Source organism: Poecilia reticulata, linkage group LG11 (assembly GCF_000633615.1).
Source record: "Poecilia reticulata strain Guanapo linkage group LG11, Guppy_female_1.0+MT, whole genome shotgun sequence".
Lineage (NCBI taxonomy): Eukaryota > Metazoa > Chordata > Actinopteri > Cyprinodontiformes > Poeciliidae > Poecilia > Poecilia reticulata.
Genome location: NC_024341.1, coordinates 6970911 through 6990933, shown reverse-complemented (window position 1 = coordinate 6990933; position 20023 = coordinate 6970911). Strand labels below are relative to the sequence as shown.

General features: G+C 39.1%; 4 protein-coding genes across 4 annotated transcripts; all 4 read right to left on the bottom strand.

Annotated features, from left to right (window-relative positions):
- Nucleotides 1–4238: 4238 nt before the first annotated feature.
- Nucleotides 4239–7136, bottom strand: LOC103472117 (glutathione S-transferase A-like). Its single transcript, XM_008421507.2, has 6 exons — nucleotides 6799–7136; nucleotides 5824–5889; nucleotides 5587–5692; nucleotides 4821–4939; nucleotides 4643–4731; nucleotides 4239–4526 (listed from the first exon to the last, which is right to left on the bottom strand). Exons 1-6 carry the CDS (start codon nucleotides 6964–6966, stop codon nucleotides 4394–4396), a joined length of 681 nt encoding a protein of 226 aa, XP_008419729.1. The 5' UTR covers nucleotides 6967–7136; the 3' UTR covers nucleotides 4239–4393.
- A 2094-nt stretch (nucleotides 7137–9230) lies between these two features.
- LOC103472116 (glutathione S-transferase A-like) lies at nucleotides 9231–13356 on the bottom strand. Its single transcript, XM_008421506.2, has 6 exons — nucleotides 13062–13356; nucleotides 11689–11754; nucleotides 11490–11595; nucleotides 11258–11376; nucleotides 11077–11165; nucleotides 9231–10238 (listed from the first exon to the last, which is right to left on the bottom strand). Exons 1-6 carry the CDS (start codon nucleotides 13227–13229, stop codon nucleotides 10106–10108), a joined length of 681 nt encoding a protein of 226 aa, XP_008419728.1. The 5' UTR covers nucleotides 13230–13356; the 3' UTR covers nucleotides 9231–10105.
- A 684-nt stretch (nucleotides 13357–14040) lies between these two features.
- Nucleotides 14041–15922, bottom strand: LOC103472115 (glutathione S-transferase A-like). Its single transcript, XM_008421505.2, has 6 exons — nucleotides 15699–15922; nucleotides 15118–15183; nucleotides 14922–15027; nucleotides 14705–14823; nucleotides 14527–14612; nucleotides 14041–14442 (listed from the first exon to the last, which is right to left on the bottom strand). Exons 1-6 carry the CDS (start codon nucleotides 15864–15866, stop codon nucleotides 14310–14312), a joined length of 678 nt encoding a protein of 225 aa, XP_008419727.1. The 5' UTR covers nucleotides 15867–15922; the 3' UTR covers nucleotides 14041–14309.
- A 1165-nt stretch (nucleotides 15923–17087) lies between these two features.
- LOC103472112 (glutathione S-transferase A-like) lies at nucleotides 17088–19127 on the bottom strand. The gene is made up of 6 exons (XM_008421503.1): nucleotides 18738–19127; nucleotides 18153–18218; nucleotides 17957–18062; nucleotides 17740–17858; nucleotides 17562–17647; nucleotides 17088–17477 (listed from the first exon to the last, which is right to left on the bottom strand). The coding sequence occupies exons 1-6, from the start codon at nucleotides 18903–18905 to the stop codon at nucleotides 17345–17347; spliced, it is 678 nt and encodes a 225-aa protein (XP_008419725.1). The 5' UTR covers nucleotides 18906–19127; the 3' UTR covers nucleotides 17088–17344.
- Nucleotides 19128–20023: the final 896 nt, after the last annotated feature.

Here is a 20023-nt window from a genome sequence, read left to right as displayed (position 1 = left end):
AACCACATTCCTTCTGAGAGCTACAGCGATAAAACAAAGCCGTTCGATTTTATCATGTAAAATTGTTGTGACGGTCTGCATACTTTTTAGTGGGGTAAAATGAAACACGTTTTTAGTAGTAGAGATTATGTGGCGTAAAAAAGTTAAAAGATAGTGAATAAAATGAGCATAAACACAAACAATTTCTAAAAATTTGACAACAAAATGAATTAAATTCTAATTCGTTGTCACAGAACGAATCTGGTTTTTACTCTGGTGTTCAAAAAGGCTGAGTTTGTGTTTAAAGATTAACACATTGTCAAAATGGTGGAAAAAGAAGAGGGTGGGGGGAATCACTTTGGATTCTTTTCTGTAGCAGTGAAAAGTAAATGTTTTCCCTGCAGTTAATCTGCAGAGAGGCTGAAAAGTATTTGATTTAAGGTTTGGGTCTTTCAGTCTATTTTGTGCTCAAACGTTGACATTGTTCTTGAGCTCGAGTTCATTTTCATATTTAATACTTAATGCTTATTTCTGTCATGTACATAACTTCAGAACCATATCTCACAGTGACTGATACTTAAAATAATATACATGCTTCTAAGTTTGACTACAGCTTTAGCAATATTGCTGAGCTTGCAAAAACGTAACTAATTTTCCCCAACACAGAAACTTCCTCTACTGTCTGTCTAATATTTAACACCTTCCAAAAACTCCTTTTTGTGGACCTGACTGGCAACAGAGACGTAGATGTTTCTAGCCCTTGTGTTTACAAATGGGGTCCAGCCGACCCCACGTCCATATCACTCGTATCAGTTGCCTCAGGCCTCACACACACAACGGCAAGAAGACTCTCGCCAAATGAAATGAAAACAAACAGAAGCTTGTTTCGTCTCCTAGTTTGCTAGCAACAGAAAACAACGTGTGAAGATTCCCGAAATGTGACTTCCTGGAAAGAAAAGAAAATAGATAAAGGCAGAATCACAAGAAAAACAAGTGATTTGTGAGGAATTACTTCATTGGCGCATTCTTCCCTCTCTCTCATCTCACATTTTTCTCTCTCTCTCTCTCTCATCACTAAGAGATAAACAGTGTATCTGTACCTTCATCACTATGCTGGCTCTGCCTAACAAGCCCTCTTGAGTATTTTGCTGTGCATGCATGACAAGGCTCTTTTTTCTTTTTTTTTTCATTTTCGCTTGCACAACAACGCAAAAACATTTTCCTCTTGCGCGAACACACCCCGTCGAGGTGAGCAGGTTGAAGCATACGTGGGCCTTTTGTGAGAGCTGCAGACAAAGGAAAAAAAGGACGGCTCTTTTTTCAGCCTTTTGTAAAGTCCATCTATCATTTATTGTCCATGTTTGTAACTACAAGTTTGATTATTTGACGTGTGATTGAAGGCTTTTATCGTTCTGTGTGCAAAGGGCAGCCATAAACAGACGGAGGCTGTTTTGTGCGCCTCCCTGTATAAATAGAGGATGAATGGATGGATGAGTAGAGTTCATTCTGACCCACACAGAAAGCTCTGGTGTTATACGCACGTTTAACCACTGTCTTTATCAAAGTTTTAGATTCAATTTTTATTTTATTAATGAGGCTTTCATTTTAGAGTATCACCAAGGCAGAGAGAGGCCCTGAACAGGAATTGCCCATTTGCGTAAGCAAATTTTTTTCCCGCATTTATCACTTTGTTTTCACTTTATTAGTTAACTTATGTTCAATTAAATAATTTTTTTTTTTCTTCTGGTGAATCACATCAGTTTCTGACCCAAATTACAAGAAGACTGATTTTTATTTTCCTTCTTTTACTGTCTTTTCAAGGCAAATCAGTGGAGTATTATAGGAAAATGAGGTGTGTGTATGTGCGTGCGTGCGCGTGTGTGTGTGCGCGCGTGCGTGTGTGTGCGTGTGTGTGTGTGTGTGTGAAAAATGTTCTCCTAACAAAAACAACCTGACAGAGCCGGCTGCAGTACTGCGGCACAGTTTATATTCACCCTCACACCTGATTATATGGAGAAAAGTGAGACTCGCACAGTAACTGCATGGACCTCTAATGTAAATGATTCTGCTGGCACAGAATTGTGACCTCTGTTGGTAACAATGCTGGTCAGAACTGGAGCAGAAAATGCTCACCACAGAGCATTTTTATTTTGTCCCATCGGGCACCACTCTTATTTCTCCTCTCGAAATAGATTCCCCCTGTGACCTAGTATGTCATGTCGTTATTCTTTGGCTGTCATGTCGGCATTGTTTGACTGTTTATTTATTTTTTTAATCTATTCCCAATTTTTATCATATCTTGTCGTCCTGTAGACAAAAATCTGCATAACTATCGTGAGTGAGCTGCTCTGCCTATCTGAACGGAAAGGTTGTAAACAATAATTGACCTGTGCTATTTAAGTTGTAAAATGCAATAAGATAAAAAAGTACTTAGAGGTAATTATAGTATATAGGCTCATTTCTAACCCTAATAAATTAACTGCAAATAGCCCCACTGTTAAAGTTGGAAAACATGCCATCAAAAGCCAGCTAAAGTTTTTTTAAGTGACCCAGAACGGCTTGTAGCAAATGTCATCCAAAAAGACTCAATTGTGTAAAGTCATTGACTGACAACACATGAGATTTGCGCAAGTCAACTTAGTTTCCTGCACAAGCATTCAAATGATGAAGCAGAGAAGCCGTGCTGTCTAGGAAGACACCCGCTCTGCAACCTGTCTGACCACAAATATGATAGTTTCTCGCACGCGACAGTCGCTCGGAGCTCCTTCCTGCACTCCTGCTTTATTTTTTATTTTTTGCCACTGGATGGACCAGCTTACCAATTTGATTGTTTGGCAAATATTACATTCAGTGTTATGACTTTAAATCACATCATCTTTGCAAATATTGATTCATACAGAGAGAAAAAAAGAGATTTCTGAGATTTCTGTGGTGTGTTCACTCTCCCCGTAATTTACCACAAAAATATATAGTAATACAAAAAAATGTAGACTTAATGAAAATAATTAATACCGTTTAAAGGCCGTTTTGATCCTCATGGGAACGCATGTTAACACATCAGTATAAATATTTCTATTGAGGCAATTGGTATAAAATTCCCACCAGATGTCAGCAACAACCTAAGTAATCCGTACATAAAAAAAAAAAGAAATTAATGCAAATTTGTCCATAAATTAACCAATAAAGTGGAACGGTATAGAAAATAAGTAACAAACACATGAAGAAAAAGACGTGAAAAAATCAAAGAAAGTGAAGAAACCAGTCGATTCCGTTATTTAGAAACATTCCTGCTGCTACGTGAAACCAGTATCAGCTGGTTTAATATTAACTGATGGCCTAAAAAAGGTTTCTCATTACCAAAGTATTGCACATAGAGTGGTGTGATAGTAAAGCAAATAGATCTTCGCAAAAATAAAGCCTTGCTGTTTTAAAACATTCTAATGGCAGTGGTTACAGCTGAATTTATGATATTCTGAATGTTGGAGCTGCTGGAGTCACAGTCTGGCAGTGAAGAGATCACCATCTCACCAGAAACGAGGAAATAACAGGTGCAGGCACTCCCATGAAAACACAATGTGATGCATGAACACTAGCCAAAAAAAAAAGCTAAAAAAAAAGCTACAGCTTGTCAAATGTTTGCTGTACAAGGTTTGGAAAAGTCAGTGAAATACTAAGAGGATTTCATTTAGTGCACTTGTAGTCATACTGACCTGGAGACATTATGGTCTTATAGCAACTGACACTTCATTTCATTGAAAATCTATCTGGGTAGCTAGCTTTATATACAGCTAGCTATGCGGCTACCTAGCTTTATATCTAGCCGCTAGCTACATATCTACCTAGCAAGCTTTATATCTAGCTAGCAAGTATTATAGCTACCTACCTTTATATCTAGCTATCTGTTACGTCTTTGTGCTTTTATTATTCTGATAACAAAAGCACAAATTGATTTATTATAACATCAATCATCCCTTTTAGAATGCAGACCGTCTTAACTCTTGTGCGTGTGAGGACTGAGGCAAACGTAGAGGACTGTGGCAAATGACACAAGTTTTACGTGTGTGGGGTCGGTTGGACCCCATTTCCACACACAAGGGTTAAGAAAATGTTCTATCATGTCTGCACCTGCTGTCTAGACGGCATTTTGCTGTTATCCTCCAAAAACTACATGACCTGCAGCCCAATAGAATCTATGGTAGTGACGTCGGATGGATTACTTCAGATTTATTTCAAAGAAATCCAAACAGTACACTCATTAGAAAAGTTCACAGGTTTATTATAAGGAATATCTGATCATGTTGCTACTCTGTTACAAGATTCTCGAAACAGCTGCAATTTTTGAGGGAAGAGAGGCATGTCGTTACAAAAAATATATAAAATGATACTTTCATGGTCAGACTGAAATATTTCTTTGTCAGATGTCATTCAGGGTGTCTTGTCCCTTGGTGTTCTCCAGCCAATGGGGAGGCCAGCTGGCCTTGATGCTGGGCCTCTCCCTCAGCAGAGCGTAATACTCTCCCAGTCTGGGGTAACGCTTTTCAGACAACCTACAGAAAAAAAAAAAAAGCGGCAAACTCTTTAAACTGTACATCTTTCGATTAACTGCTGAAACATTATAAGAAAGAAAAGCTAAATGTGAACATCACTTGTTTTTCTCACTCACCCAAATCTGAAAAGAGTGGCAACGGTTGGAAAAATGACAACATCTGCCAGTGTGAAAGACTTCCCTGCCAGGTTAGAGCCAGAACCCGTCTAGAAAAGACAGATGAGAGTTGTAGATCAGATGAGAATATGTCACGGAGTCTTCAGATAGTTTGTGCTTTTGAGCTTCGTTCACACACCTTGTGCAGGTAGCCCTCCCAGAGTTTGAGCTCCGCGCTCAGAGCCTCTTTGTGTCTCTTCACAGCTGAGGCGAGCCTCTCGTCTTCGGGGACGTAGTATTCATAGAAAATAACTGCAGCTGGAAAGATGAAAAATGTGCTGATTTTCCAAATAAACACCTTGGGCTTAAAAAAAAAAAAAGATTGTTATCTTAGAAATGTTAGCATTTTAAAGTATGGTATGGGATTTCAATTTGGAAATTGCCTTAGCAAAAAAAACAAAACAAAAAAGTTTAAAACCAGGACCCAATTTATTCTGAGTTATACTTTATAAGAGTTATCCACGACAGGTTAACAATAAATTTCTGACAACTCTTTATTCAAAACAATCCTGAACTAATCCTATAAGTAGGGACAGAAGCATATGGCTGTTCTGAGACTTTAGCTGATTCTCCCTTGTGGCGCCTGCATAGTTACAACAAAATGATGCAACAGAAACTGAAGCAACAGCAAAGAACAGCTTTTATATTTAGAAGCAGAGGAGCTGGCAAAAAATGTTCCAGCTGTGGTACATAAGTGAAAAATACAGCTGAAACTCATTGGGGTTTTTTTCTGTTTTACAAGCTAGCATTAGCACTAGCTGCTACAGGAAACTAAAAAAAAGCCATTTCTCAACTCTTTATCCTGCAGATAAATAGTGTGGAGAGTGTGTTCAGCAGCTTTAGAACCAAGGGTGAAACGTATAAAAAGATTTGGGCAAATGCTTAATTCTGACTGGTTTTCTTACTCAGTTTGTCGTAGAAAGTGAGGCCCTCAAACATGCGTTGGTACATCAGCGCTTGTTCCTCAGTGCTGTCTGGGATCAGCTTCGTTCCTTGAGACTTAAACTGGCTCTGGCAAAAACGGAGGAAAAAAAAGAGCATATGTCATATTAAATACTCGCCATGTTGAGTTGTCCTCAGTCAGTGTACACATCTGCGTTTGTTTCTGATTCAAGCTTTAGTTGGCGAAGCGGCTCCATCACCTCCAGGTAAAAACAGGCTGCGTAGGATTCGTTGACAATCACGTCTCCATGTTTAAAAGACGGCACCTAAAAGAAGAAGAAAAGAAAAAGACATTCGGGTTATTAAAGGATTTACTAAAGTGAAGCTAATGGTTATCAATAAGAAATCTTTTTGTGTGTGTGTGTGTGTTCATTTTCAAATAAAAAACAAACAGAATTAATGTATTTATAATAAAATTAAAATTAAAAAAAGCTATTCAAGCCAACTTTACTGTATGTAAAAAACTGACTTTTGGAAAAATATTTTGTGGTGTGAATAAACAAAGTGTAACTTTGCAGAAGGTCCAGGTATCTCAGGTGTAAAATTGACCAATTTTCTTACTTTTTTTTAGAAAAAGTTCAACATGGGGGTGGTAGTGTGATGATTTGGGTCAGCTTTGCTATATGGATGGCTACAATTGACAAAAACACGACATGAATTCTGCTCTTTCAAGTGGCCTAATCAAAGTAACGACTTGAATCATATATGGTGCTACGGCAGAACCCTAAAAACGCTTTCAAATTTAAACTACTCTGCAAAGAAGAGTGGTCTTAAATATCTACCTTTTGTCTGTTCGAAATAAATTTAAAAAATATCTTTCATATTATAATTTGCTTCATGATTGGAAACGTGTAAAAAAAAAAAAAAAAAAAAAGCAAAAACAGTAGTACTTTCTGTAGCACTTTAGTTTGAGTTTTGTGATCCGCTCTGTTGGCAAACAAATTCAATTTATTCATTATTTGACCTCACAGTATAAAATGTTGATTTAGAATAAGCTCAGAACTGAAAGTGCTAAAGCTAGTAATTCATCCGTTATTCAGGAAAACGACCGTCAAGAACCACTCTCTGCTGAATCCTTAACACACACCGTCATGTGACCGTCCTGACCTTCACTACAGCTACATACATCTGCTACTGGCCACACATCTTGTTCATGAGTGTGCTTTTCTCCCTACCTGACCCCTTGGATTGATATTAAACACTTCCTGAGACTTGATCTCCTCTTTGTCGAAGGACAGCAGTCTGCTGTTGTAGCCCTGCAGGCCTTTCTCCTCCAGGGCGATCATGACCCTCCAGCAGGGCGGCGAGCCGGAGCCCCACAGCAGAGTCATGTTCTTGGCCATAGTTTCAGAGAGAGCTGAACGGAGCTGTGACAGTAAATGCTCTGTCCAGAGCAGTTTGTTTCTTATAACCTACTACTGGATTGGAGGGTTTGAAAACGTCTCATCCAATCGTCAAAGACGACCGACACAAACCAAACGGATAAACAAACCCCTCCGTTCGTTAGGCCAAACGATCGTGTTCGCCCGACGCCTTCTCTTGAAGTTCTGTGATGTTGGGTGAACTTTGAACAAAAACCCAAAGATGAAAGCCAGCAATAAAAGTTTATTGTTGCATACGCATGTGACGAAAATCACTCTGTTGTAGCCACACGATAAAATTATTATTACCGCTCAGTAGCTTGCCATCATAGGGTTATCTAAGCAGGTTATTTTCTATGGCTGGATGACCAAAGTCAATATTGTAAAAAAAAAAAAAAAGAAAATAGAACAATACTCTAGCAACTTAATGGCTAAACAAGACAGAGTTAGTGATATGAACTTTCCAGCTTGAATTTGAGTTTATAAAGTGAAAATTTATTTGGCAAGTGATGCAAAAGTCCGGAGAACAGTGTCTTGGGAGACCTACCAGACCAGCACCCTACCCAGGGTTTAAAAGTTTATACTGTGTGAAATGTGGCAACAGTGAAAGGAAGCGGCTGAAAGTCCCACTTATCTAAATAAACAGTCTTTGCTGTAGTTGTGAGGGTTTAGCTGAATCAAAGTGTTATTTTGAGGAAGTTCTCTCCCATCATGCAAAGACCATTGGCCATTTTTCTCACAATGTGCCATTTGGACCTGAAAGTAACTTTAAGCTAATGGAGTGTCTGAATGGTAGGGAAGATCAAATATTGATACACTATGAGTCAATCAGTTAAAATGTGTAAAAATAAAACTATGCCTGCAGAAAACAAGACAATGCATTGGAAGATAAGTAGCATAAAATGGAAAATGAACTTGAGGGTAATTTTTTGGTGGTGTGTTCAATTGTTGAGCTGAAGTTAGGAAAGTCTTAAATACCTTTACAACTACCAAGCACACACAATCTCACGTCAAGCATGTGTGGGTATTGATTATACTGCAGCTCTTACTTTGAAATACATTGAAATACAAATACTAAGTTAAACATTTTGAGAATTTGTTGCCCATACAAGCAACATACAGCGCCTGTTATTTTGCAATGTCTTACCTCACCATCATCAAGCTCTCAATTTGGAGAAAAAGTCAAGTGGAATATTTGAAACCTGCTTTTATCTAGCAATATTTGTTTTAATAACTTGGGTTATTGACCATAGAGAGGCCAAATTTACTTCAGGATTCACCAGAGCTGATACAGAAACTGACCGCTTCCATTTTGAAGTAAAAGTCAGTTTGGAGTTGCTGCCGTCAAGCTTTTTTTTTGTTGCTTATCTATGTCCTTTATATACAAGATCTAGCATCTACCTGAACCTGATAAAAACGTTGTGCACCTGTAGAACATCTGCTGTTTCACAGACACACATTTTGACCTCAAGTTTTGTTGTTTTTTTTAAGGCTGCTTTGAAAGGACTTGTTCTGCTTTAAAAACCTGTAGAAAGGCCGGTTCCTGCTATTCTTAAACACAAAAAGTTGCACATCAACTGGCAACCAGTTGTGCCACACTTGCCAAATTCATCTGGCATCATGTGAAATAACCAGAATTGACCAAGTACGGTGAAGGATTTTTCTCTTTACTACACGTTTTCTCTGTTATAAAAAATAAAAAAAACTATAAAGCAAGTTTGCAATTTATTGTGTAAATTTCCACTTCATTTCCACTGCCAGACATTTTCAATCTCGCCCATCTACATTTTAGAGAGGGAACCATTTAACCCTGGAATGAGTTAAGTTCCACTAACCATAAGACACAATGGAGACATTGGGGCTGGTGATCATCTCCAGCATCCCTATGACATGGTAGTGGCAGCATTATGCTACGGGAATGTTGGGTTATAACAATTTGGGATATGGATGTAAAATAAAAAGTGGAAAAGAAAAAAAAAAGTGAATTGGTGTGAATACTTGCTGGATACACTGTAGATTCTTTAATGCTTTTACACAAATACTTTTGTGTAAAAATGTTATTTCTAATGTAAAACAAAATAAAATGTATTAGAAAACAATCTAAAAAGGATTTTTTTTTTCTTTAAATAGGGGGACTACATTCTGAAAATCATTTAACGTCCTGCGAAGCTAAAAGTGATGAAAGCAAACTTTGCAAGAACGCACCGGAACCCTTTTAAAACTCAAAATATTCTTAGACATGATGGTTCTGTCAATCGATTTTATTAAGCTAGTAAACGTCACGTTCAATCAGAGGCTCACGGGCGAAAAACAAACCAGGAAATACCCAAAAACATGTCAGTTTATCCAAACGTGCAGGATATGATGTCATGTTTTACGCTGAGAAAAGACTCGTTCAATGGAGGCGACACACACTCACATTTTAATGAGACAAACACTGACCTACATACAGCACACAGCTGGGTCTCAGATGGTCTGAGAGCTGGACATGAAATGCAAAATTATGCAAAGGACGCAATTTTTAAAGGACTGATTTATGCAAAGTCATTGCAGCATGTGACATTTGAGCCACCTTTGGGAAGCGCAAACCAGTTTCTGACAATGATTTTCAAATGATAAAACCAGATAACATGGATCTCCTGCAACAGGACATTTTTATCTCTTACAGTCATACTTTGAACGCCTTTAAACACACCGACCTTATTTGACCTATTCCACAATCATGGCCCCAATGTTTGTTTTTTTTTTTATAGTGCAACATTTCTTTGGCTAGCCTCAAATTGTTGTGTAGAAAACCTGAAGCAGAACTAACTTGTGGGAAGAAGGAAATTGTTAGACACTTGGTTACACGTTTTTTTTTCTATGCAGAAGTGAGAACAGATTGTTAGAGATGCAGCTTTAGTGGACGGAGACCAACAAACGGCACCGGCAAACTGAGCAGAAACTAAAATCATCTTCTGTCAAAAAAAAAAAACAACAGTTCAGAAGACGCCATCTTTGAAACTTTTTGACCTTTCAGAGAACAAAATCTGACTTTTGTGTTAGTCATTCTTGGTTATTAGAGGATCTGATTTAGAGTTGAACTACAAGGCTTCTTGTGTGTGACTGGACAAGGTCCGGCTCAGATGTCCTTCAGGGTGTCTTGTCCCTTGGGGTTCTCCAGCCAATGAGGAGGCCAGCTGGCCTTGATGCTGGGCCTCTCCTTCATCAGAGCGTGGTACGCCCCCAGTTTGGGGTAACGCTCAGCAGAGAGCCTGCAGATCAAACGGAGACAGGCAAGAAAAACATTGAGTCAAATTATTTTTATGCAATTTCAATTTTTGTGTCCAGGTTATCTTAAAAAGTGAAATTTCACACATGCGCACAAGGCTGCAGGGCAAAGAGACTTGTTGCTATAGCAACTGACTGACAACGCTACAAATGCATCAGGGTTCAACAAGAAACGGCCAAACATTTCCCACACAAAGTTCAGAACATTCAATCTGTTACAGTATTACGTTGTCAGGCCTGATGTTTATTTTTGCGATTATTAATAACCGATTGCTGCAGTGGCAGATTAGCTCATTTAAACACCTGCTCTACTGATCTTATTTTTTAACTGAACCGAAACACCAAATTCCACAGCACATCTACATGCCAGTGTTGTCATAGTCAAGCTAGCATAGCTAATTCTCTCTCTCGTCATAGTTTGAAAACTAGCAGCAAGGCACTGCGTCCCTCTTTCCTTTATGTGTTATGTGTACATTTAAGAGTTAGTGCAATATGTTGACAACTAAAACCAATGGTAGTCATCGTTGTCGAGCAGTTTTTCACCCTCCAGGAGCGAGCTGGGGAGGCGGGATCTTGCAACAGAAAAGTAAGTTAGGGATGCGCAGATTTAAACATTTTGGGCCAATATTTATATCTGCTGTTATGACAGCATTTACCAATATTTAACGTGATCAGATTTTTTATTTGATAACTCAATCATCAGAATAAAATCAATAGTTTACTAAAATCATCGTTTACCGCAGCCTTAGAGTCATAACTGATGTTCACAAGCTAGGGGGAAAAAAAACGGAGAACAAAAGAAGGAATGTTGCTTGTTCTTACCCAAATCTGAAGGCAGTAGCAACAGTTGGAAAAACAACCACGTCTGTCATTGTGAAAGCCTTTCCAGCCAGGTAAGAACCAGAGCCCAGCTACAGAAGGAGGAGTGGAGAGAACAAAGAGCCAGTGAGACTGCAGCAGAACTCGTTTAGCTGCTTTACGTTGGTTGAGTCGTTCCCCAGACCTTCTCCAGGTAACCCTCCCAGAGTTTGAGCTCAGTGACCAGGGTCTCCTTGTTTCTCTTCAGAGCCGACTCCAGCCGCTCCCCTTCGGGAACGTAGTAGTCGTAGAAGATGACCGCACCTGGAAGGAGGAGAAATTAGCAGGGTTTTGACCCGTTAGACGGGCTCGTGACCACGTCCGTAACGAGCGTTCGCCCACTTCTACGGAACAACCCCGACTCGTGTTCATCCTACCCAGTTTATCGTAGAGCGAGAGGCCCTCAAACATGCGCTGGTACATCAGCGCTTGCTCCTCGGGTCCGTCTGGGATCAGCTTGGCTCCTTGGGATTTAAACCGACTCTGCAAAACAAAACAATCATGATTTTTATTTTTATTTTCTCCCCTAGTCGCATGCAATTGTGTAGATTGCTGCTTGCAGACTGGCTTCCTCACCTCCAGGTAAAAGCAGGCTGCATAGGATTCATTAACAATAATATCTCCGTGTTTGAATGATGGAACCTGGAGGAAAATAAGGAAATGACATGAGAAAAGAAAATAAATAGAAGGATTACAATTGTTTGCTTTTCACAGAATTTGAGCGAGGTGCAGCTACACTTATCTTACTCGAAGGGTTATGGGTTGAACAAAAAAGTTTCCTTATATATACTGCTCAAAAAAATAAAGGGAACACTTCAGTGTTCACTTAAATGTTAAAGTGTTTCCTTTATTTTTTTGAGCAGTGTATATAAATAAAACATTTTTTAAAAGTTTTGTACAGTTTTTGTTTAATTACAGAGTGTGTTCTTTCAGCAGATGGCTTTTATTTTTAGTCTATACACTCCAGTTAATGATTAATCCATTCCTGATTTTTTTTTTTGACGATTATTTCAATAATCAATTAATTCAATCAATCGTTTCAGCCTTAGTCTGGACTTTGACTGCACCGTTGAGGTTTTTCTTAAGCCATTCTTATTTTGTTGCAATTATAAACACAGTGCCATTGTATAAAGCAAGTTGAAAAAGATAAACGCTGACAATGATTGTTACGGCTTGAAACAAAACATTATTTCACAATGTAGCTCTTAGGTGTGCATTTGAGAAAGCATTCAAACTGAATTTCTTCACATTGCACACCAGTAGTCTCTGTTGCGTTTATTCCAGGCAATAAAAAGAGAGGAATATTATTAGAAAGCTTTATGCACACTTCTAAAGCAACAACAGAAAATAAAGAATTCTGCACATTTCTTACTTTCTGTAAACATTGAAAAGTTGAATCGGTTCTACTGAAAACTTTTCTGACGAGTTCTTTTGGAAATTTGACTAACATGTAAAACATTATAAGCCTTTCCTGCAACAAGTTGTTCTGCAATGTGTAAAATGTACTTATGAATCTTGCGGTATAAAAGAAGAACTATATTCAAGTTGAGGCTTCATTGCTATTCAGTGGGTGAACTGTGTGACTTGGCTGAAGCGGCAGACAGACAGGCCTTCCTTCCTTCATTCCTTCATTCAGGGTTATGAAACAATCAGAACCGTTATTATGCAAGAGGCCTGACACGCAGCTGAGCTAAAGGGAGGCGTTTAAATGCTGTAGTAAATTTAATGCAGCTGGGTGTGACTACCACTCCTGAAACTAATAAAATAATCACATCCTTTGATTTTTATACCCGAAATTTTACTATAAAAACAAAGCATTGAAGAGGAGTATTTCGGCTTTTTGTTTTATTTTATTTTATTTTAATGCAATCAAGGCAGAGTGATTCGGGAACATTAGTCTGCAAATATCCGTTTCAGTGCAGGATTACTTTGCAGAAACTTCAACCTACCTGCCCCCTGGGATTAATATCGAGCACTTGTTGGGACTTGTGCTCCATTTTGTCGAAGGACAGCAGTCTGCTGTTGTAGCCCTGCAGCTTCTTCTCCTCCAGGGCGATCATGACCCTCCAGCAGGGAGGCGAGCCGGAGCCCCACAGCAGAGTCATGTCCTGGGCCATGATTTCAGGTTCAAGAGCTTCAAAGTCGCGCTTTCGACAAACTTTAGCAACAGTCTGTCTGTGCACCACACGCACTGAGGTGGAATTCTTCTTCTGTCTTCGATTTATAAACCCACGGGGAAAAAAAACAAAACAATTTCTGTTGCCACCCAGTGGCACAGAGAGGTAACTGCATCTCGAGAGGTCAATGCTGCGTTCAGGCCGTGTTGGAAGTCGGAGCAGTAGACGAACTTTACATACGAGATGAGGACAAACAGTCACGCCACAAAACAAGACCTGTCCTGCCTGCCCTGTTCCACAGTACTCAAACAAGGCAACTTGAACACTCCTTGAAAGAATTGATATTATCTATTATAATGCCATCTTGGGGCATTGAAAATAAATAAAATAAGTTCAAGACAAAAACAAATGTAATCAAATACCACAGCAAGATGCATAAAATGACCACATGCTTGCTTTGAATTGTCACTTTGTCCAATTCTTCTGTATTAACGGAAAATTGAAACACGTACTTTGCTTTGTTTCATACTATAATTCAGAACGATAGTTATTTTTGCAAACGTGGAAACAAAGATGCATTATAAGTTTTCTGAACAGAGTGTAAATCATCTTTGGATTTACAAAAGATTAGCAATGTTGGCATTGTCATGCTAATGGAATATTTATAGCTATTTTTTTAGGAATTAATCTATGTCTAATCCAGCTTTTCCATGCTCTCACACAAGTACCTCATATCTTACGCTTTTGCTATTTTGTCATATTTTTTGATGATCAAAGGTATTTTAATAGCAGACAACATTAATAAACTATGTTGGGGGGGAAAAAAACTTTATTTATTGAAGACTAGACAAGTCATAAAACATGGCATCAATTTAGTTATTAAGAAATGATTAGTCGCATTTTTTAATCATCTGAGTTCAACCTTATAGTCCACTCTCACACATTTAACCTAATACATTATCCACAAATGAGAAAATGTGGTGATCTACCTATGTGAAGAAATTATAGTAATTATATTTATTAAGTTTATTATAAAAAAAATAAAAAATTAGGAACGAAGACCTTGTCGGTTTTTGGCATTCAGATCTCCTTCAGGCATTCAGATCTTTGTTCGAATTGGAACCACTTTGGGGGCCAAGTAGCTTTGATGCTGGGTCTGTCCTTCAGAAGGTTGTAGTACTTGGCCAGATTGGGGTATCGTTCTGGAGACAAGCTAAAAAGGAAACAAAACAACTCAAAGTCATGATGTTGATAAGAAAGATCTGTCTTCCAGCAAATACCAAGCTTAGTTACTTACCCATAAGCGAAGGTACAAGCAATGCTTGGAAAGAAGACAACATCGGCTAAGGAGAATCCTCCTGCTAGGTAATGGCCTGCAGCCACCTTGATACCCAGAACAGAAGAAAACAGCAATGTCGTCAGCGTAACGCGTGACTTTCCCCACGTGTCTTTCTGTGTGCGGTGCTCAAACCTACGTTCTCCAGGTAGCTCTCCCAGAGTTTAAGCTCAGTGACCAGATTGTCCTTGTGTCTCTTCAGAGCAGAGTCATGGCGCTCTCCTTCAGGGGCGTAGAAGTCGTAGAAGACAAAAAATTCTAAGAGAGATCAACCAGAGTTAATATTACTGTTTCTGTCCTGAGCATTGTCCGAGCTAACACGGTCGTCCAAGTGCACATGTTTGAGTGAAACTTACCCATTTTMTSAAGAAAGRAAAGACCCTCCATCATGCGTTGGTACATCAGAGCCTGTTCTGCAGGACTGTCAGGGATCAGCTTGTTGCCCTGAGACTTGAACTGATTCTTTTACCGCAGGAGACAAAAACAATAAAATCATATGAAATTTATTGTCAAACAGTACATGCATGATATTCAATGTGCACCATGCTTTACCTCCAGGTACAAACACGCTCCAACAGACTCATTGATTATATTCTCTCCATGTTTGAAGGTAGGAAGCTGGTAGGAAGATGTTAACATGATGTTAGCTTGTAAAGTTCATCTTGTGGCACTGCTACTTGATTAAAGGCAGAATATTATCATCAGACTTGTAATAATGAAGTACTTGTTTCTTCAACACCATATATTTGTAAAATAAAAACTGTGCTAAAGGAGTTGTGGTGTAGCCTGGTACAACTGTCCACAGTCTGACCAGGACAGTGTTTCAGAGGTCAGAGCACATTTTGTAATCAACACGGGAGAAATTAAGCAATTTATCTCTAATGCTGATTAATGATTTATATTAGACTTAATATTTTTGCTTTTTCATTCTGATGGAATGAACAACTTTTCCTGTCTCTATTTGAGCAATTGCAACCAGTTTTATTTTAGGTTGAGATTTGAGTTTCTATGCAGAAATTTATGGATTCTCTAGTAATAGTCCAACTGAAAAAGTACGGAAGCAAAATTCTCAGTGGTGTCAGCTAAAATCACGAACAAAATTATAACAAGCAGTATTTAGGGTGTGCACCTACCTGTCCTCTGGGGTTGATTTCCAGAACCTCTTTAGATTTATGCTCCTCTTTCTCAAAAGACAACAGTTTTTGTTTGTATCCCTGTAGTTTCTTCTCCTCCAGGGTGATCATGAGGCGCCAGCAGGGAGGGGATCCGGACCCCCACAGCAGATACATCGACTTCGCCATAGTTAGACACAAACCTCACCGCTCTGTCTGGGAAACATGGTCAAGAGCGGTGTGGTCAAAGTTGGGCGCTCTAAGTTCCACCCTTTAGTTAATGTCTAACTCGGGTGAAAGAAGAGAACGAGAAAAAGGAGGTGAACGTTCATGTGCTTTTTATTGCAGAATGTGTTTAAAAATATATGCAAACTATCCTCTGTTAGAATCTGACTGACAGGTAAGGAAGATTTTTGTGGAAATAACTTCAGACAATCTGACTTTTACAAATGGCTTTGACCTCCGTTGTCAAAGCTTCTCTGAGGTACACCATGGTTTATTCTATAGAGCTAAAAGAAATACTAGTAAAACCAAAATAAGACGTAGAAGTGGATTTTCCACAGTATTTACAGTTATGCCAATATGTCAACCGTTTGTCGTTATTATAGATAAATGAAACATGTACTTTTCATTGTTTCACAGTATAATTCTGCACTATAGTTCTTATTTTTGCAAACAAAGATGCATTATAAGTTTTCTGCACAGAGCTTAAATAGTCCTTGTGTTACAAGTCCCGGGTGTCAGAACTGCTGTAACAAAGTTGACACACAATCTGAAGAGAAAATAAACTAAGAGTCAGCAATGGCGACCAGCGATGCTGTAGACATTCAGATTGCGTTTGAAGCAAACCGGAAGTCCATCCCAAAACCAACCTGAAAGCAACGCCCCCCAAACAAAGGTTCCGTATCGCCATTACCGCTCTTGTCCCCACCTCAGGAAAGCACTATAAATACAGATAGATTAACATGCCGAACTGCAAATGATAAAAAAAACTAAATACTGCGGTGGCATTTTTAGGTGCACCACATTTGGATTTACTAAAGTTTGGCAATCATGCTTATTGACCATTTGTGGCTACTTTTTTGGGAATTTAGAAATGAATCAACATGTAATCCAAATTTTTCCTGGTCTCTCACAAGTACCACATGTGTGAAGCACAAGGAAAAATGACTGGCCCTGTTAACATCCATCCATCCATCCATCCATCCATCCATCCATCCATCCATCCATCCATCCATCCATCCATCCATCCATCCATCCATCCATCCATCCATCCATCCCATCTCCAGCTGGCGTGCCGGGCGAGAGGCGGGGTACACCCTGGACAGGTCCCTGTTAACTTCCACTTTTGCTATTTTGTCACTTTTTTTTTTGACATACGGTATTTTAAAGACAGACAACAATAATAAACTATGTTGGAAAAGAACATTTATTTATTGAGGGGTAGCCAAGTCATACAAAACATGATGTCAATTTAGTTATTAATTAATGAACTGTGACTAGTCACATTTTTTGATCATCTGATTTCAACTTTACAGGGCAAACTCACATATCTAACCTAATACATTATCCAGAAAATGAGAAAACGTGGTGATCTAGCAAATTATGCTAATTATATTTCATTAAATGTGTAATTTCAAAAAACAAGACAGTATTTTCAGCTGTCTTCAGATCTCCTTCAGGCATTCAGATTTTTGCTCGATTAGGAACCACTTTGGGGGCCAAGAAGCTTTGATGCTGGGTCTGTCCTTCAGAAGGTTGTAGTACTTGGCCAGATTGGGGTATCGTTCTGGAGACARGCTAAAAAGGAAACAAAACAACTCAAAGTCATGATGTTGATAAGAAAGATCTGTCTTCCAGCAAATACCAAGCTTAGTTACTTACCCATAAGCGAAGGYAMAAGCAAYGYTTGGAAAGAMGACAACATCGGCTAAGGAGAATCCTCCTGCTAGGTAATGGCCTGCAGCCACCTTGATACCCAGAACAGAAGAAAACAGCAATGTCGTCAGCGTAACGCGTGACTTTCTCCACGTGTCTTTCTGTGTGCGGTGCTCAAACCTACGTTCTCCAGGTAGCTCTCCCAGAGTTTAAGCTCAGTGACCAGATTGTCCTTGTGTCTCTTCAGAGCAGAGTCATGGCGCTCCCCTTCAGGGACGAAGACGTCGTAGAAGGCAAAAGATTCTAAGACGGATGAACCAGCGTTAATATTACTGTTTCTGTCCTGAGCATTGTCCGAGCTAACACGGTCGTCCAAGTGCACATGTTTGAGTGAAACTTACCCATTTTATGAAGAAAGGAAAGACCCTCCATCATGCGTTGGTACATCAGAGCTTGTTCTGCAGGACTGTCAGGGATCAGCTTGTTGCCCTGAGACTTGAACTGATTCTTTTACCGCAGGAGACAAAAACAATAAAATCATATGAAATTTATTGTCAAACAGTACATGCATGATATTCAATGTGCACCATGCTTTACCTCCAGGTACAAACACGCTCCAACAGACTCATTGATTATATTCTCTCCATGTTTGAAGGTAGGAAGCTGGTAGGAAGATGTTAACATGATGTTAGCTTGTAAAGTTCATCTTGTGGCACTGCTACTTGATTAAAGGCAGAATATTAACATCAGACTTCTAATTATGAAGTACTTGTTTCTTCAACACCATATATTTGTAAAATAAAAACTGTGCTAAAGGAGTTGTGGTGTAGCCTGGTGTCCACAGTCTGACCAGGACAGTGTTTCAGAGGTCAGAGCCCATTTTGTAATCAACACGGGAGAAATTAAGCAATTTATCTAATGAGTAATGACTTATGTTAGACTTAATATTTTTGCTTTTTCATTCTGATGAAAAGGAACAACTTTTCCTGTCTCTATTTGAGCAATTGCAACCAGTTTTATTTTAGGTTGAATTTTGAGTTTCTATGCAGAAATTTATGGATTCTCTAGTAATAGTCCAACTGAAAAAGTACGGAAGCAAAATTCTCAGTGGTGTCAGCTAAAATTTAGGAAAATAAAAATAAATAAATAAATAATTCAGCCAGTATTTAGGTGTGCACCTACCTGTCCTCTGGGGTTGATTTCCAGAACCTCTTTAGATTTATGCTCCTGTTTCTCAAAAGACAGCCGTTTTTGTTGGTATCCCTGTAGTTTCTTCTCCTCCAGGGTGATCATGAGGCGCCAGCAGGGACCGGATCCGGACCCCCACAGCAGATGCATCGACTTCGCCATAGTTAGGCACGGAACTCACCACTCTGTCTGGGAAACGTGGTCAAGAGTGGCTGAGCAACTCCCACTCTCTAATTTATCAAAAACCGGGTGTTCAGGGCCACGCCCTTTAGTCAATGCCTCACTCAGCGGTGAAAGAACTAAAAAGGAGGTGAACAGTCATTTGCTTCTTTTTCTTTTTTGCAGAATGTGTGTAACACATCATTTCATGTGAAAGTGTCCGTTGGCGCTCCTTTGTGTCCAAACATGTCCTCACTCCATCATTTAAAAAAGACAAAGATTTCTGTAACGGACGTATTTCCTCACGGCTTTTCTTTACAACTACAATTCTCAGAAACTCCTCCTTTTTCTCAGACCTTAAAATGAGTTTCTACGAAAAACATGACACCACCTCACTAACGATGTTGTACCTGATAAGGGCATTTGCACATTTAATGCATGTCCGCCACAAGTTTCATCATCGTAGCGTTTTTACACTTTACAAAAAAACTGCCTCTGAGCTCAAACACTCCTCAGTTTTAAGTCACTCCTTTTATAAGCACTTTGCTGAAGGGTTTGGGATGTAATTTGGGACAGGTACGCTGCCTCACCTAGAGTATGTAATAGTGCTCAGAACACAATTTATTAACTATTTACAACCAGTTTAGCTGTAATGTTGATCTAATGACTAATGATTGATTGTCTGAATATCTTGATTTTGGCGTTCAGCTTTTCTTATCTCTACTTGAACAACCACAAGCTGCAGTCGGTTCTGTTTTAGGGTGAGATATTAGTTCAAAGTCAACTCTGTTATTTAGCTTTGGCCCTGGACCTACAATTAACTTATGGAGGAAAAGTTAAAACTGTAGACTTCGACCCTACCCACCACTCCATCAATGTCAGCGATACGGTCCATCAGTGAGATGTTTAAAATGAAGTTGGACAAGCCACAAAAGGTGCATCAAGCTTCTAGATAGCAAAGTGTTTCTATGTAGGGAATTACAGAGTTGAGATTTAGCAGATAACAGGAAGGCTCGATGTGAGAATACCAAACCTCTTTTATCCCGTAATAGTGTCCACTTTTGTAGGAATCTGCACATTTCTGGAGTCTTTTGGAAATGTTACTCATGCTAGTAACAAAC

Coding starts and splice junctions, on each gene's coding strand:
- LOC103472117 (XM_008421507.2), bottom strand. CDS start 6,966: ATGGCCAAGAACATGACTCTGCTGTGGGGCTCCGGCTCGCCGCCCTGC. Junction 5,693..5,823: donor CAGCCTGTTTTTACCTGGAG/GTGATGGAGCCG, acceptor CGTTTTTGCCAG/AGCCAGTTTAAGTCTCAAGG. Junction 4,732..4,820: donor GGGAGGGCTACCTGCACAAG/GTGTGTGAACGA, acceptor TGTCTTTTCTAG/ACGGGTTCTGGCTCTAACCT.
- LOC103472116 (XM_008421506.2), bottom strand. CDS start 13,229: ATGGCCCAGGACATGACTCTGCTGTGGGGCTCCGGCTCGCCTCCCTGC. Junction 11,166..11,257: donor GGGAGGGTTACCTGGAGAAG/GTCTGGGGAACG, acceptor CTCCTTCTGTAG/CTGGGCTCTGGTTCTTACCT. Junction 10,239..11,076: donor GCTACTGCCTTCAGATTTGG/GTAAGAACAAGC, acceptor TTTGATCTGCAG/GCTCTCTGCTGAGCGTTACC.